Below are 17562 nucleotides of genomic sequence, written 5' to 3'. Positions count from 1 at the left end.
GATTCACATCTGCGCCGACGCTGCCGTTGATCCAGAGAGAGCAGTTGTCACATGAAACGGTCTTCTCAACCACACGGTTTCATTGCTTCTGTGTTATAATAATTCAAATGATCACAGAAGTACTGGGATAAAAGTTTATAGTTTGGATATAAACACTGATGTCTACAGTAGTGATGAAAGCAGAGTAAATCACCTTTTAAAAGTAACTTGAATAAAGATTGTATCAATCACATGGTTACACCAGTAGGTGGATCATTCATTCAACAGATTTATTCAAAAACGCTGATTCATCCAGTAATGAGACATGAAGTATTAATGAGTGAGTCATTCAATGCTTTCTGATTGTTTAAACAACAAAAAAATAATAATTTTTAATGTACTGCAGCAACTATCATTATGTCAGAACCTCTAGCAAATTAGGCTTCGTGTTATTTTGTTTAGTTGACTATTCAGAATCGTGGGAAAATCATAAACGGCTCTCTCACAAACTATTAACTCGACCTTTCAGGGAAAACGTTTGTCAAGTTGTCGGAAGCTTAGCGAAGTCACGTGACCCGGTTATAGGTTATTTATAGCTTGCGTTTAGCTTTTTACTTCTGGCGATGATTTATTTTTTTTAAAGATTATCACAAATAAAATGTATTACTGTTCGTTCACACCGCTGGCGGCGAGAGCGTCAAATTGGCCGGAAGCCATTCATTTTCAATGAGAGCCGGCGGCGAGGGCGGCGCGGCGCGTCTTGGACGGCGAGAAGAGTTGAAATCAAGTCAACTTTATGGTAATAAGCTATGACGCGGTTCGGCGGCAACCAATCGGAATGTAGAAGTCCTCCGCCTGAGAGGATACCAGAGAACACAATCCTGTAAACTTTGGTTTCGACCACATTAGTTCCTAAGCAAAATAGAGGAAAAGTTCATTATTTCTGTTGCCGGTTTCCCGTTACTGTACGACAGGTCCCTGTTTACATACAGGGACATTAATAAAAAGAACGACGAATGGAAAAAGGTGTCTGAAATTGTTGGTGTTTTGTTACTTTCACATTTAAAAGATTTTAATAGGTTAACTTATACCCTACGTGTGGCCAGTATGTACAAAATAGGATACTGATTTATTTTTAGTTCTTATTTGCTTTGCGGCTCCTTTAAATCAAGTTTTTAAAAAAATCACACATTCTAAAATCTACGTCAGAGCGCCAGAGAGTCCCCGAATCTCACGGCGTCGATGTGAACGTTCGGTTAGAATCATAAGCTTTTGTTAGTCACAGATCTTATTTACGGCAGTAATCCAAAAGCCAATGGAAAATACTATTGAGTTGTTTTTCTCGAAGAAACGTACGAGTTAGCCTACGTCATGACTATAGCTAGCCTCTCTGAAATTGCCTACCCTACCTTTAATAGCCAAAATATCACATATTCCATAAATTTGTTTTATTTGTGTGTGTGATGCTGACTCCATTTGTTTGATTGTGACACATACAAATCCAGGAGTAGACGGAGAATGGCGTTGTTGTTGTGTGGTAATCCAAACCCTTCCCAGCAAAAAAAATAGCCTGCATTAATAATTTGAGAACCACATGAGAGAAAAAAAGCCCCCACACATTCTTCTATACAGTTTTTTTTTTTTTTTTTGGTCTTTATTTACAAAATGTATTAAAATTCTTTGTACAAGGCCTCACTATCAGGGCTGGGGAACGGACGCCCACGCATGCATGTCTTACATCAGCCTGTCGCCCGCTCATGTACTCTGGGCTGAAGAAGTGCAGTTTTACAGGAAGAAACAGGTCAAAATATCAACGCTGAAACCCACTTTCTACCGACCCTCTAGAATCTAATGGAAGTCGCAGGGCTTTACTTGGCAATCACAAGTTTTCGCATGCAGATAGAAAATTTGGGAATCCAGTCACTCGTTTTGTGAATCCTTCACTAGAAATGTACAGTTGGTTTTCGATTCGTTTTCCACGTTGATGTCTTTTTAAAAGCGTTTCGTTATAAAACTATCTGTCCAGGATCAGCGATATCCATGGAGTCACAGTTTGTTTTCCTTCTCTCCAACACAAAAAAATAATAATGTCACAGCAAAATGTAAATGTGCTAAGCTTTCCCGTTAGCTCCGTTTATAAATCTATTGTAAATGTTATTAATCCTAGTCTTGTTTTTCTAAATAATTCACCAAACACTAATAATGCTCATCAAATAAAGACTAAATCTCAAAAAGCTTGAGTTCATGTGCGAATTATATCCGGAGAACCGTGAGGTAATCAAATACTACATCATAAAAGCCATGTCCTTTTTTTTTTGTGGATTGCGGTTTATCTACATTAATGTGATCCGTTTGATAGCTTGGGTTTCTTGTACAGTGTGCCGTGATAATAACTACAAAAATCTTGGAAGTTCATGTCAAGCGTGTGCGAATGAATGAGATCGTGATTTTTTTTTGGTTTTTTGACGCTCACATTATTGAAGGTCAAATGGGGTTTATAGCTTCTGAACTTCTGAGAAATATAGATCATCAGACAAAAGAAAAGCACACGATATACCGCAACATATCCGACCGACTCACGAAGATCCCGATCCGTAATCCGAGAAATCAATACACCGATTGAATGAGTGTGAAAGCAAATTTACAGTAGTACAAGCTCGAGCACAATGTCCAGAGGAGACGTCTCGAGTCCGATCGGTGTGCTAAGATCGCAAGTGATGGCTTTATTTCTCGCTTTTAATTTCACAGATAAGATGATGGCATTGATTGGAGCGATGCAATGTTCCTGCGATGAGTTTGCATCAGTGTGTGAGACTCTGAATATTCCATAAGGCACTGAAGAAATCTATCCCAATTGTGTCGGCGCTCGGCGCGACCGAGGTCTTTGATTGGCTGTGGCGTCTGCGTGGGCGAGAGAGGCTGGAGCTGAGGTGTGTATGGAGAGAGAGAGAGAGAGAAAGAGAGAGAGAGAGAGAGTGGGCGAGAGAAGCATTGACCCCTCCTGTAGATCCAGCCGTCTCTGTAAGGTGTTTGTCGTAATCGTCACACCACGCTGCCAGGCTGTGAGTCTGAAAACACACACACACACACACACACACAATATTAATTAGGGCATTGCATTGACTTTCAATTAATTTTATATCAAAAACATTGAAAATTTGTTTGGTAACTCTTTACTTGAATGGTGTGTGCATAAGACTGACACCTTCATAATCATGACACAACACATGTAATTAATATGAAGGAGGTTTTATGCATGTTTATGACAACTGCCATTAAGTGTCAATCGCTCAATTATGACATTTTTAATGCAAATATGACATTGTCTGAGATGTCTTTATGACAACTTGACATAAACCAATACATCATAACCTGTCAGTGTTTTTGTCATGACAACTTGACATTACTAAGACAACACAACCTGTCATAAATGTCATAAACACGACATTAATTATCAAACTTAAGAAACCACTTAACTTTATGGGTTAACATTACATTAAACTGTCATGTGGTTGGTTTTGACATTGGCTGTCATAAAGCCATTACAACATTTTAATGACAAATTAAATGTGTAGCACTGTAGTTGAGGTCAAGAAAAATATTCATGACAGTTATAATGGCCGCATGACAGCCAATGTCAAAACCAACCACATGACAGATTAATGTAATGTTAACCCATAAAGCTAAGTGATTTTTTAAGTTTGATAATTAATGTCGTGTTTATGACATTTATGACAGGTTGTGTTGTCTTAGTAATGTCAAGCTGTCATGGCAAAGACACTGACAGGTTATGATGTCTTGGTTTATGTCAAGTTGTCATAACAAAGACATCTCAAACAATGTCATATTTGCATTAAAAATGTCATAATTGAGCGAATGACACTTAATGACAGTTGTCATAAACATGCATAAAACCTCCTTCATATTCATGACGTGTTGTGTCATGATTATGAAGGTGTCATGTCAGTCTTATGCGCACCCCTTCAAGTAAAGATTTAACATTTGTTTTACAGACCCCAGATGTAGTGTTATTATGTATGCATTATTTTAGTATCAGTTGGGCTGAATTTAAAAGAAAACAATAATGGTAACACTTTACAAGTTCATTAGTTAATAATAGTCCAGGTGATTTGTTCACTTTTTCATAAAAGCATGAAACTTGGCACTCTTGTAGAGTTTGGGGCCCTGAACATTTTCAGAACTGGAGCCATTGCAAAAAACGCCTCGTGGCGGCCATTTTACTTTCCGCCATAACCAAATTATGTATTTTGTATCATATCTCCTTAATCAAACATGATAACACATAAAATATGATGTCTACCCATATGTTTTGATGGTCGAGGATTACAATGATACCATATACAACATCATAAACTATTCAGGTCAATAGTTAATGGTGAATTCAGCGTTCGCATGTGCATACCGTCGCCATTTTCACAGATTCACGTTTTTAAAGTTTACGCAGAGATGAGAACAGTTTCATTTTCAAGAGCTTGCACTTTGAAACCTATTTCGGGGTTTGCGTTCTAGGGTCACCAGGGCACCATTGTCGTGTGGATGAATGGATTGAGTGCATTGAGGGTTTTCTGTCTTCAGTTGAGAACAGTGTTGTGTAAGTTAATACCTAATGATTTTTACAATGGAAATGAATAAAAAAAAAACTATTTAAGCTGGACAATGATTTTCTCCTAGAGCTGCTGTACGACCAAAACAATCTTTGTTGAATTAATTTTCTATCATCACTGTAAAGCTGCTTTAAATCAATCTATATTGTAAAAAGTGTTATATAAATGAAGGTGACTTGACTGCACCAGTGCATCCTTAGTTGGGGGGATTTGCTCCATTCCTCCTTCCTTTCTTTGTGAACAACTCAAGACGAGCTTGATTGAAGTTGAGTTCGCTGCTGATGCGATCGTAGAGCAGAATTGAGAAGAGCTCAACAATGGAAATGACTTCCTCTGGAATGCTTTTTGGAGCCTTTGACAGAGCCATGAACTGAAGGCCTATGTTGCCATTTCATCTGCATTCCAGGTATCCCATACTGCCTTCTTGCCCCTGGTTGCAAATCCAGAGACTGTGTCACAGCCAGTGAAGGCATGGAACACAGGAAGGGCCTTGGATTTGTCTGGACCCAGAGACTTGGCAATCTCATGGGCAGGTATGTATGCCAGCAGCCATATCACCCTGTAGTCCAAGACCGGTTGTCCACTGAAGCTAAGCAGGGCTGAGCCTGGTTAGTACCTGGATGGGAGACTCCTGGGAAATCCAGGTTGCTGTTGGTAGAGGTGTTAGTGAGGCCAGTAGGGGGCGCTCACCCTGTGGTCTGTGTGGGTCCTAACACCCCAGTATAGTGACGGGGACACTATACTGCAAAAGAGCACCGTCCTTCGGATGAGACGTTAAACCGAGGTCCTGACTCTCTGTGGTCATTAAAAATCCCAGGATGTCCTTCGAAACGAGTAGGGGTGTAACCCTGGCATCCTGGCCAAAATATGCCCAGTGGCTTCTGTCCATCATGGCCTCCTAATCATCCCCATACACTGATTGGCTTCATCACTGTCTCCTCTCCACCAGTAAGCTGGTGTGTGGTGGGCGTTCTGGCGCAATATGGCTGCCGTCGCATCATCCAAGTGGATGCTGCACATTGGTGGTGGTTGAGGAGATTCCCCCCCTTCTATGTAAAGCGCTTTGAGGTCTCAGAAAAAGCGCTATATAAATGTATCAAATTTAAAAAAAAAAATTATTATAATTATGTAGCCGAAGTTCTTGCCAGTCCTAAATGCCGCCCACAACTCCTCAATGTCCAGCTCTGACACATGTGCTATGGCTAGAACCACAAAAGTTGGTCCACAGTGCGCAGGGTGATCGTTTAAAATCCTTTTCTTGCAGCATCCACCGCCTGGAATAGCTTCCTTGTATGTGCCTCTTCATGTGTGCAATGTGTAATCTGATCTGATTCTTGTGGGTGAGATGATTGGGCCCGCATGTGTAAACAACTTGTTTGGTAGTCGACATTTCCTGGCCAGAAAGTTCTGCTCTGTTTTGTTTTTATCCACTCAGGAAGCCGTTGGTTTGTTAACTTGTCTTTTTCCATGCACTCTTGTTCTTGTCCCCTTTCCCCGCTTCTGGGACTTTAAGTGGGTAACTTCATAGCAGTCCCATACAACATCCACTCTGTTGACCATTTCAAGTTTCTCTTTAATATAAGGTATGAAGATCTTGCTGGAAAAGTCATTGAAGGTTTTAGCTTCGCCTGGTTTCAGCATGTTGATGACTGCTGGCCCATATAATATTTAGACCTCACTGTCTGGGGCACTGTTTCGTGAGGCACTGTCTGGGGCACTTCTTATACTGTTCTTTAGGCAGATCAGCCTTGTTTCCCAAGCGTAGTCCACCATGAAGTGAGAGTGATGGAGGGTAGGCCTGATTTCCGTTTTTGAAGAAGTTTTCTTGGTTCCCATCACGGGTCTGACAGGCAATGTAGAGTCTGCACAGTCATTTTTCAGCAAGTTTGGTCTTGGACTGTCCTCTTATCTGAGCTGTTTTAAAAAGAGGGAGCTTGTTCCTCTTCAAATGGGCAGTGATGTGTTTTATGCTCTGCATCCTCTCTGCAACAAAGAGTTTGTACAGCTCTTGTCTTGGCCCATCCTCTGCAACTCGAACAGCGTCCACAACAGCTTGGTCAGCTAATTCTCTTGAGTCCAGCTTCAGAAGGTTGTTGCTGTTCTCTGCGAAGAGGTTTCCCATTTCCTCAATCACGTCAACCAACTCAAATGTCTTGAATTTCAGCTGGACACTTTTGGCCTGTTCATGATGTCTGTTTTCAGAAACACCCTTACTGCTGAACTCCATGACATTCTCAAACGCACTACAAGATATTTGGGGTGATATTGAACCCATTTCACCCCTTCCGACAATGCCAGGTAAAGTCCCGATTATCTTGATGGTTCTACAAATGATCTTATCAGATTTTCCTCTGATGTGAGGTGTGTTAAGAGTGACCGAATCTGCTCGGAAGAACGTCGGAACCGCCACGATCTCGAATCGAATAAGAAATCCTGTTGTGCTGGGGTAACCACGAGGACAAACACGCACATACTCTGGAGATTATCACGTGAAAAAATACCCAATCAGAAAGCGAGCTGATGGAAGACTCACCTCCAGCTCATACTGTAACATGTAAAGTTCATGTTCACACCGTCTCCACGATACCATCTAAATCCAAAGGTGCAGAAAACACCGGAAAACCTAAAGCCCCATTCACAGCGACACGCAGCGACATGATCCTGTTCATTTCAATGGAGCACTGGCGACTTCCGGCAGCGCGAGCGACAGTGACCGTTGGCGACAGAATGTGGGCGTGTCAAGCGACGCGAGACACGTGACAAAAGTTCAGAAATTTCAACTTTATGCAAATGAGAAGCAATTTTCGTGAGCGACAACCAATAGGAAAGAAGACTTTCAGTGGAGCTCATGTCACCGTCTCGAGTGCAGGCGAGACAGAAGAGTTCGAGGGCGATTTCACGGTTTTATATGATTTGACTGTGACCACATACATGGATATAATAAAATGATGCTTGGAAATTAAACTGTCGACAGTCTCAGTGAGTTTAATTCATGTATGTATAGTTCGAGTGTTGTAATTTTATGATGAAATTTTAGCACTGCTGCAGTTCACTTTACAGTTTCACATTATGTTGACTATTAGGGACAAGGGTCAAATTCGAATGATGTTTTAGTAATTTATGACAGTATGAGTGAGTTTAATTTGTTGATTGATCGATCGGTAATCTAGTAAATGATTTAATCCACTGAAAACTGCTGTGGTGGTATATATAAAAACACTATCCCAACAGCATACTGTTTCTTTTGAGCCTAATTCCCAGTCAAATTAAAATGATATCACTTGTGATGATATTTTGTATAGATATGGCCAGATGTGCAGTCTACCAATAACATTAGAGCGATAGCACTACGAACGCCCACAAGCGACTTCACGGTACAGAGACTAGCGACATACAGCGTCAGGTGTGAACGAGGCATAAGTCGGCCGACGCTCAAAAACTGCCAGACCGCCGGCTTGGTGCTTGGCTTAAAAACCAATCTATACACTATTAGCACCATTTCTTCGTGCCAGTTGTCCGCCATGTTTGTTTACTTTAAACTCACGTTTGATGCAAGTGATTTTGCGTGATTTCCCGTGTTCACAGGCGGGACTCTGTTGTCTGTGACTGGAATCTGTTAGTGTGTGGTGTGCTAGTGCTTTTCTTACTATATAGAGGAACAAAACGGATAAATCTATGATTTTTTTTCGTCATGTTTGTGGTCTCTCACATTTATAAAATATTATAACATTTTTAAAATCTTTTAGTGTGGCGCCAGCTTCAGATGATATTCTCAAATACTGCGATTTCATTGTAATCCTTCTCACAACGTCACTGAAGTCACCATTAACTTTTCACCTGAACATTTTATGATGTATTGTAATCCATTTCTGAAAATGTCCAAGTCCGCAAACTGTACATGTGTACAAAGTTTCATGCTTTTATGAAACCGTGAACATAATTTTCACATATAATCTGGACTCATGAACTGACAATAAGCAATACATTAGTTACAGTATTTATTAATCTCTGTTAATGTTAGTTAATAAAAAATACAGCTGTTCGTTGTTTTTTCATGTTAGTTCACAGTGAATAAACTAATGTTAACAAATACAACCTTTGATTTAAATAACGTACTAGTAAATGTTGAAATTAATATTAACTAAGATTACTAAATGCTGTAGAAGTATTGTTAAGGTAGTTAACTAATGTTAACTAAGGAACCTTATTGTAAAGTGTTACCACAATAATAATTGTAATGTCCTGATTTGATTTTAGATGATAATGATAGCGGGTCTGTTCCTCCAATCTTCAACTGTATTGGTTTGGTTTGTCAAATTTTTTTTTTTTTGTCTGTGCCAAACGATACACATGTAGAACATGTATTTCTTTCATTATTTCCTGCCAGAGTACAAATATTAACAGAATGTGTTTCCATCGCAGTCTGACTGATGCAACCGTTTGAAAACAAGCCAGCGTTACGAGAGGAAAAAAATCAGCCAGAGAACGCTGCACTTCTCAATTGATTCCATTATCTGGAATTAATGACATTGCGAGGACAAACACAATCTCCGGCTTTGGCGCACACACACACACACACACACACACACACACACACACACACACACACACACACACACACACACACACACACACACACACACACACACACACACACACACACACACAGAGCCCCTATCCCTAAACCTACCCATCACAGGAAACATTCTGCATTTTTACATTTTTTATAAAACATAGTTTTTTATGTTTTTTAAGCTATTTGAATTATGAGGACTCATGAAATGTTGTAATACTAGTTGTAATACTAGTGTAATACACATGTCATTATACACATTTGTGTCCTCATAAATCACAAAAACAAGAGCACACACACACACACACCAAACACACACTTGTACATCGATCTTTATGAGGACATTCACTGACACAATGCAATCTCTAGCAGTTTAACTAACCTTACCCATCACAACTAAGTGCCTAACCCGAAACCTTACCCTAAACCGACCCTTAACCTCATTATAACCTTATCCCTAAAACAAAGTCTTGACCCTCAAACAGGGCTTTAAAGGGGTCTCCGAAAGTAAGGACCGGCCAAAATGTCCTCACTTTACTCTCTTTGTCCTCACTCCAATGGTCTAAAACTCAAACTGGTTCTCACAAAGATAGTTGTACACACACACACACACACACTCAGGCGGCGTAGAAGCATTACCGTTAGATCTTCACGCTCTCCGTCCCGTACACGTTGTATCCTTCTCGGTACGTGGCAAAGTTTTGTGTGTTGGCTGGCGGGGCCGGCTTATAGCTTTGTGCGTTCTTTTCAAGTTTCAACCGTTTGGCTTCGGCACGGGACTTATAACAGAACTCTATCAAAGCCACCATCATGGCCAGCCCTAGTCCACCAACCAGAATATAGAAGACACCAGCAACATTGCTCAGGCTCAGTGCACTTGTCTTGTCCTAAGAGAAGCGAGGCACATAGTTAGCAAATCTGACAGTGGAAATCATGTGACAAAACACACACTCTACAGCTCTTCTTCTATCAAGCAGGACTACTGACTATATCAAACACAGTTCTACTGCTAAAAGAGGAATCTAGATTCCAATGGAGAATTACATCTACGATACGGCTCGTCTAAAGCTCTAGCTCAATGTAAGTTAAAGTCAATCTGGACCATAACTGGTGAATGTAGATGTTTTCTCTAACCTGATCTTCTCATTGGCTTCTTCATGTATCTGAGGAAGCTGGTCAGTTACGTACAGGTCAGACCTCTGACTTAATAACCTTACTTTAAACAACTGCCTTTCCTTTAACCTTCAAATTAATATTTTGACATATTTTCTACACCAGAATACTGAGTTTAAGAATCAGTCGAACCATTCTGCTGCAGTTTACCCCCCAAACTTGTCCATTAAAAATTTGTCCATTAGTATTACACTATTTGCCGTTTATTATAGAGCTGCATTTCGACTCTTCTGGAAATTCACTTCCTTCTTCACTTTCTAAACAAGACGAGTCCACCTTCGCTCCTCTAATGACGGCGTTCGTGGTGAACGGATAATCGACTGGGCCTTTTTTCTTGAGTAAAAGACAAATAAGTAACAACACTAATACATCAAATTTTAAATTCGAAGTTTGGTGAGTAAGAACTGCAGCATAATGGTTATTGTGTCATTTATATCAAGTGAAAAATAAGCAAGAAAGACAATTGGTATGCAAAAAATCTGTTGATCAATTTGCACTTTTAACTAATTCCCCACCACAAGGTTTATCATTACGGCTTTATTTGAAGGCATTCATTGGATAAAATACAAAAAAACAAAAAAACAAACATAATTTTCATAATTTATCTGATAATGCATGGGGAATAGTGCAAAACTGTAAGCCACATGCCTTGTTTTATTTTTTTTCTTATCTGTGGCCATGAATTATTACATTTACACATGAGTTAAATCAAGCTATTGACTATTGGCTTGTTCTTTGCATATGAACAATATGTCAAAATGCAATTTTTTGTGAATCAGTACAAAAGACCTGCAGCGACTGACCTTACTTCCCGAGTCCTTGGTTCCACATTCACCCTTATCGTACCACCATTTGTTTTTCAGCTTGGCTAAGATGCCTTGTTCACTGAGTTTCAATACTGCAAGGTTTACAGGAGTTCTTCACGTGGGAAATAACATAAATAACATTATATTATGTTATTTTATGTTATTCAAGTCTTAACTACTTCATACTTTACAAAGCGATAAAGCAGGGCTCCTGGCCATTATCAACACACATGTGGCAGGCATTCTGACTAGTACCTTCCATTCACCAGGGCTAATCTAGTGTGCCAGGACCTACCCGTATCGCTTTGAGTAATCGGCATACACTGTTAAGAGAAGAGCGGGCAGGTTTCTGAAGAGATCGCTATAAAAGCAGAGAAGCTTCTTGGTTAATTTGATCATCTGAGAATGTGGATCTCCACTGGAACCCTCGACTGACTGACAGACCAACGAAAACTACCAGTAGTATTTTGCTCAGGCTGAGGAGAGTTGGCGTTAGGACTCTGTGAACGGATTATAGGCGGAGAGTACAAAGAAACCAAACAAGCAGACACACATACAAGAAGTAAACAAGACCGTACACACAAACAGTCAAAGCATTTACCAAGGAACACTTGTGTTCGGGAGTTTAACGCGGCATTAGCCCCCCAAACGCTGCCTGCTGCTACGTTTCGCTAATCGGTGGCTACGGGGAAAGACGTTAGCATTAGCGGCTAACGAAGCTGGGACTGTTGTAAAGAAACAAGTGATCAAAAATGGACGTTTTGGGGTAGTTATACACCGTTAGCATAACGCTAGCAGGTGTTTCAGAGGATTAAAGTCAACATGAAATCAAAATTTGCCTTCATCACAATGGAATAACTTGCTGCACTTCTGTCCACAGAATAAAATCAAAATAAAAAACTTAATTGTGACTTTTTATCTCACAATTCTGATTTATTTTTTCCCCTTGCAATTCTGAGTTTATATCTCAAAACTCTAAGAAATAAAATAAGAATTGTGAGATACAAACCATTTCGAGAAATAAAGTCAGAATTGTGAGAGAGAAAAAAGTAGCAATTACTTTTTTTTTTTTTTTTTTAATGGCGGAAAGAAGCTTCCATGCGGCACAATTGATTTTGGTATACCGTAATGTTGTAAATAAAGACTCAATTTCTTTGTTATTATTTGTGAAATTTACTAGCAATTTCTGAGTGAAAATTGTAAATCCTACACACACGCTCTTCCATAAAATGCAATCAGTTCTTGTTGAATGAAATAAAATAATTTTCTTGTTGAATATCACATTTATTACGGGTTGCGTAATAAACCCGTAGTCATTTCATGTTGACTTTAAGTGCATTGCTAACCTAAATATGAATCGCTACAGAACAACAACAAAAAAAAAAACGTATGTAAACTGCTATGATTGATTTCTTTTTAAACTATAGTAGACCATGTTTACTCTTTCTTAAAAAAAAAAAAACTATAATAGAAAGCCGTGCCATCACTCGTCTAGACATAATTAGTCGCTTAAATGTTCTTTACATTTCTCATGCCTGCTGCTGATTTAGCTTTGTGGTCCTAGCATTTCTTTTAGCTTGGGGAGAGACATTGATTAACAGCGTAATTATCCAGAGCGACTGCAGTGGGGAAGCTATCAGCCGAGAGGAGCACGGGTTGTGGGACTCGTGATGTCTGTTAGCTGCAGGTGGCTTAATGTGGATTTGTCTCCTGCTTTTCTCTCTGTTTGTTGTGTTTTTCCACAGCTGGGTCCAGACGCGCCACTGTAGACTCACTGCATTAGATCATTAGAGCTAGCCCATCCACTGCATGGCGACTAATGGGGGCTTCAAATCACTGCAAACTGCAAAAACAGAGAGCTGGAACAAAGAAGGTGATTATGAAAGCTCACATAACCTTTCACCTTCATCCACAGGCACAATGCTTTGGATCGCACTGAGAAACCTGCTCCCGTGTTGTTAAAAGAGACTTTAGGCCCCATTTTCAGGAATTAGAAAACTATGAAAAAGTTTCCAGAAATGACCATTTAAGTCAACATGAAATCATTATGTTTTCTGGCTGAATACACATTTCTGGTCTAATTGGGCACGGTTGTGTACACAATGTTGAAGACTTGCACGCCTCAGAAACGGCTTTTGTTTTTGGAAGATGTCACCTACAGGCCATACTTATGGAGGCTTGTTTCCGCCACAGAATAAAACATTTTAAAAGATAATTGCGACTTTATATCATGCAATTCTGACTTTATTTCTCAGAATAGTGAGAAATAAAGTCGCAATTGCGTGTTATTAAGTCAGGATTGAAGATATAAGATACCAGATACAGATATAAACTCGCAATTCTGACTTTATTTTTGCAATTGTGAGTTTATATCTCGCAATTCTGACTTTATAACACACAATTGCGACTTTATATCATGCAAATCTGAGATAAAAAGTCAGAATTGTTCAATAAAAAGTCGAAATTACCTTTTTTATTTTTTATTCTGTGGCGGAAAGAAGCTTCCATACACATTTGCTATGAAGGCATGAGCCTTTTTCCAATCCAGGCTCGTTGGGAAAACATGTCTGTTTCACAACACTTTCAAAGTGAAATATCCAGTGAGAGGCGCTGAAAGCGTGTTCAGTTTCATCTGAGATGAATGAATGTGAATCTGGCATCTTTATTATTTTGGTTTTTATATGTTTTTAGCTTTCCTGTGGCTCAAACAGTAGAGCATCGGTGCTTGCAACGCCAAGGGTTCAATTATAATATAATTATAACTGATAATAATGTAAATGTGTACCTTGAAATGCAATGTAAGTCGCTTTGGGTAAAGGCGTCAGCCAAATGCATAATTAAAATACATAAATATAATATATATTCAGAAATGAAATGTGGCGCTAAAAGTTAAAAGCTCTAAAAACTAGCGCTGTGAAATGATTAATCGTGTTTACATAATTTGTGTGTACTGTATATAATTATTTTATAAATATATAAATACACACACATGCATGTATACTGTATATTTAAGAAATATTTGCATGTATATACTGTATATATATATTTATAGATAATTTATATTATATATAAATATTTTTCTTAAATATATACAACATGCATGTGTGTGTATTTTTATATATATATATATATATATATATATATATATATATATATATATACAAAATAATTATACTCAGTACACACATATATTATGTAAACAACACAAACTTTTATTTTGTATGCGATTAATCGTTTCACAGCGCTAGATAATAAGGTATCACCGACATTATCCCGATCCTTAACATAACCAATAGTGTAAACGAAAGCAAACGTGAGATATATGTATGATAGTTTTGCAAATTTTTCCCAATGAGCCTGGGTTAACTTTTTCTGTTTTAAGTATTCCAGCCTTTCTAAAATCTTAGTATGCAATTTTAATTCTGGTAATGTTAAATATATACATATATATATATATATATATATATATATATATATATATATATATATATATATAGTATTAATAGCAAATAACAACAGCCCTACATAGTTGATTTGAACAATCACAAAATTTCACTCAGAAATGTCACATACATATAATGCGGCGAATGCCATTTCATGTTGACTTTAAATCAAATGAAAAACTTCCCAACATCCTCAAAACTGAGATTATACGACGTATTCAAGCACAAATGTTTTTTTTTCATATATTGTTTAGTGGTGAAAAAGCTAGCATTTACAATCCTAAATGTTATGCAAATGTGCACTGAACTATTTTGGTAGATTGCAAGAAATTTCACTTAAATTGAAATGCTTTTAGCGGTTACATAAATCCTTTTTACGTGTCGAGAAAATGTCTGCTCTATATTGCATTTATTATACAAACTACATCCGTGCTCCGGCAAAATTGAAGGTCCTGAAAATGAGGCTTTTAACGCTGCACACTTAAACAAGTCTGGGACACACGTGAACAAGCAGTTAGCCCTCATCATGTGCGTCCACATTTTTACTATTATTCTCAGAATAAACAACAACAGTTCCACAGAAAATGGCCGTCCCGTGTGATGTGACATGACCTGGAGAGTCTAAGAGCAGCACATCGGCTAACCTTCACCTGCACACGGGGAGAGAGTGAGACGCGTCCCCTGCGGTGTGGGTTAGCATGAGGAAAACAGCCGGGATCAGAGGGAGGAATGGATCTCTGATCCGGTGTTCAGATTAATGTGGAGATGGGAATGCTCTTGTACCTGTGCTATTCTTAGCCTCTCCAGACTCAGATCACACCGTGTGTGTCGGTGTTTTCTCTTACCAGCCTTGATGAGACTAAACCTACAGGTTTTTACTTTCTGGCAGACATTAAAGCCGAAGTGGATGTTACGATGGGTTTCCCTCTACATACTAGGGGTGTAACGATACACATCACGATACTGAACTCACGATATTATTGCGATACTCCAAGACATATGATAAAAGGTAATTTTTTTTTACGGTTGCTTAAAATGGTAAATTGGTTTTGTGTGTGTAAATGAATAGTCTTGGACTTGGTGCTGGAAACCCAAAGCACAGGACAATAGAGACGCCAGAATAACAATATTCATGATTCTGAAGATGAAAACACTGAATTATTTTAGATGAATATGCTTTACTGTGTCACTGACTAGATATATTTAAATAATATCGGCCACTTTTTACTGGTAACATCAGATATTTGTTATTATCGGGAGCCACAAATAGTCCCACCATTGCATTATTATACATGTGACACTCGAAAAATTTGAATATGGTGCAAAAGTTCATTTATTTCAGTAATTCAACTTAAAAGGTGAAACTAATATATTATATAGACTCATTACATGCAAAGTGAAATATTTCAAGCCTTTATTTGTTATAATTTTGATGATTATGGCTTACAGCTTATGAAAACCCCAAATTCAAAATTAGAATATTGTGAAAAGGTTTTCATAAGCTGTAAGCCATAATCATCAAAATTATAACAAATAAAGGCTTGAAATATCTCACTTTGCATGTAATGAGTCTATATAATATATTAGTTTCACCTTTCAAGTTGAATTACTGAAATAAATGAACTTTTGCACAATATTTTCGAGTCTCACCTGTACATTATATTTAGTAGTTTAATAAAGCGCTGACAGTAAAACTCATTTTGTGTGAACTATTCACAATACATATTGTTGCATTTTAATATTGCGATACATTGTGACACGATATATTATTATTACACCCCTAGTAGGTTGGAAAGGGCCTTTACACACTTCCACTTTAACGTCTGGCATAATTTGGTGATGAGTAGCACTGTCATTCTACCCGGGTTAAGAAAACTAACTAGCAAGACCAGGTTACCGTCCGCGGACATCCGCCTAGCAGAAGCGAAGCGAGAAGGCAATCTGAGATCTCTCTTCACTGTCTGCTAGGCGGACGTTTCCCCCGACTCCTAAAACACGAACAGTTCACCGGTCTCGGCGCTAATGCGGCTAATGAGCTAGCGCAGCTCCAGCTGCTAACTGACAGCGCTAACATCTGTGGCTGAGCGCTATGCTGAAGGAAGAGCAAAACAAGATCACTTCTCCTCAGTAGGACAAAATCATACTGGTCATTTTCTCTCCTCCGTTAGCCAAGTCAGGGTTCTGGTTTCCTCTCAGATGGCACATTAAAGTGTGGGGTCACTGAAAGCATGTGTTTGTCTTTGGATTTGGTTTGGCTCGGTTCAGGAATAACAGGCTTGCCGATTACTCTGCACTATGGTACCCGATTTCGGTGACATTGAGGCTGACCTTGGAGTCACCTCCCCCGCTGCCGCACTCTCCCTTGTCGTACCACCATTTGTTTTTCAATTTGTCCAACAGGCCTTGCTCATTCAGTTTTAAAACTGCCAGGTTAACAGCATTTCTTGAAACAATAAAACATAACTTGTAAGAAAATGCACAGGTCTGTGAGCAATCTACTGCATTAGCATAGTAGTAGTCATGGTAACGTTACTGAATACGGTGAGCTACTACTACTGAGAGTCAATTATAGATAATCAGAATGGTTGAAAGAGCACAATTTGGTTAAGAATTTCACCAATATGAAGGTAAGAGACGCTCAGAGCAAAGAAAGTGTTAAATAGTCAAGGTGGCATGGAGGGTTACGCTGTCTCAAACTGAAGTGTGCGGGATGGGGACATTGTCATTGAGAAGAGAAGTAACAACAACAAACATCATGCAATTAACATTCGTCACAAGTGACAGCGCAGCTTTTACAAGCTAAATTGAAAAACCGTTGAACTGTTAAATTAAAAGTGACAACACGACAGTCAGGAAGGACAGCCACACGAGAGAGATCGAAGGACAAGAAGGACAGCAGAGAGACGGGAAGGGACGCAGACACACACACACACAGATGAGAAATGATTGCCACTCGAAATGAT

The 17562-nt window shown here is 38.9% G+C and overlaps 1 protein-coding gene across 5 annotated transcripts in view; it reads right to left on the bottom strand.

The window, feature by feature from the left end:
- Window positions 1-1352: 1352 nt before the first annotated feature.
- Window positions 1353-17562, bottom strand: part of gria3b (glutamate receptor, ionotropic, AMPA 3b) — a 170133-nt gene continuing 153923 nt past the window's right edge. Inside the window, exons 14-17 of one of the 5 annotated variants that reach the window (XR_013799696.1) lie at window positions 16928-17042; window positions 11154-11268; window positions 9817-10064; window positions 1353-3047 (exon numbers count right to left, since the gene is read on the bottom strand). Coding sequence is in view for 4 of the 5 variants with exons in the window: in XM_079630206.1 (XP_079486332.1) it covers window positions 9819-10064; window positions 16928-17042 (361 nt within the window). In the remaining variant the exon portion in view is untranslated. Of the gene's footprint in view, window positions 3048-9816; window positions 10065-11091; window positions 11269-16927; window positions 17043-17562 lie in introns of those variants that run through there. The other 4 variants (XM_079630206.1, XM_079630207.1, XM_079630208.1 and 1 more) reach the window with 4 other exon arrangements.

This window comes from Phoxinus phoxinus, assembly GCF_949152265.1.
Source record: "Phoxinus phoxinus genome assembly, chromosome: 12".
Taxonomy (NCBI): domain Eukaryota; kingdom Metazoa; phylum Chordata; class Actinopteri; order Cypriniformes; family Leuciscidae; genus Phoxinus; species Phoxinus phoxinus.
Note: the sequence above shows the minus strand (reverse complement) of the source record. Positions and strands in the feature narration are given on the sequence as shown.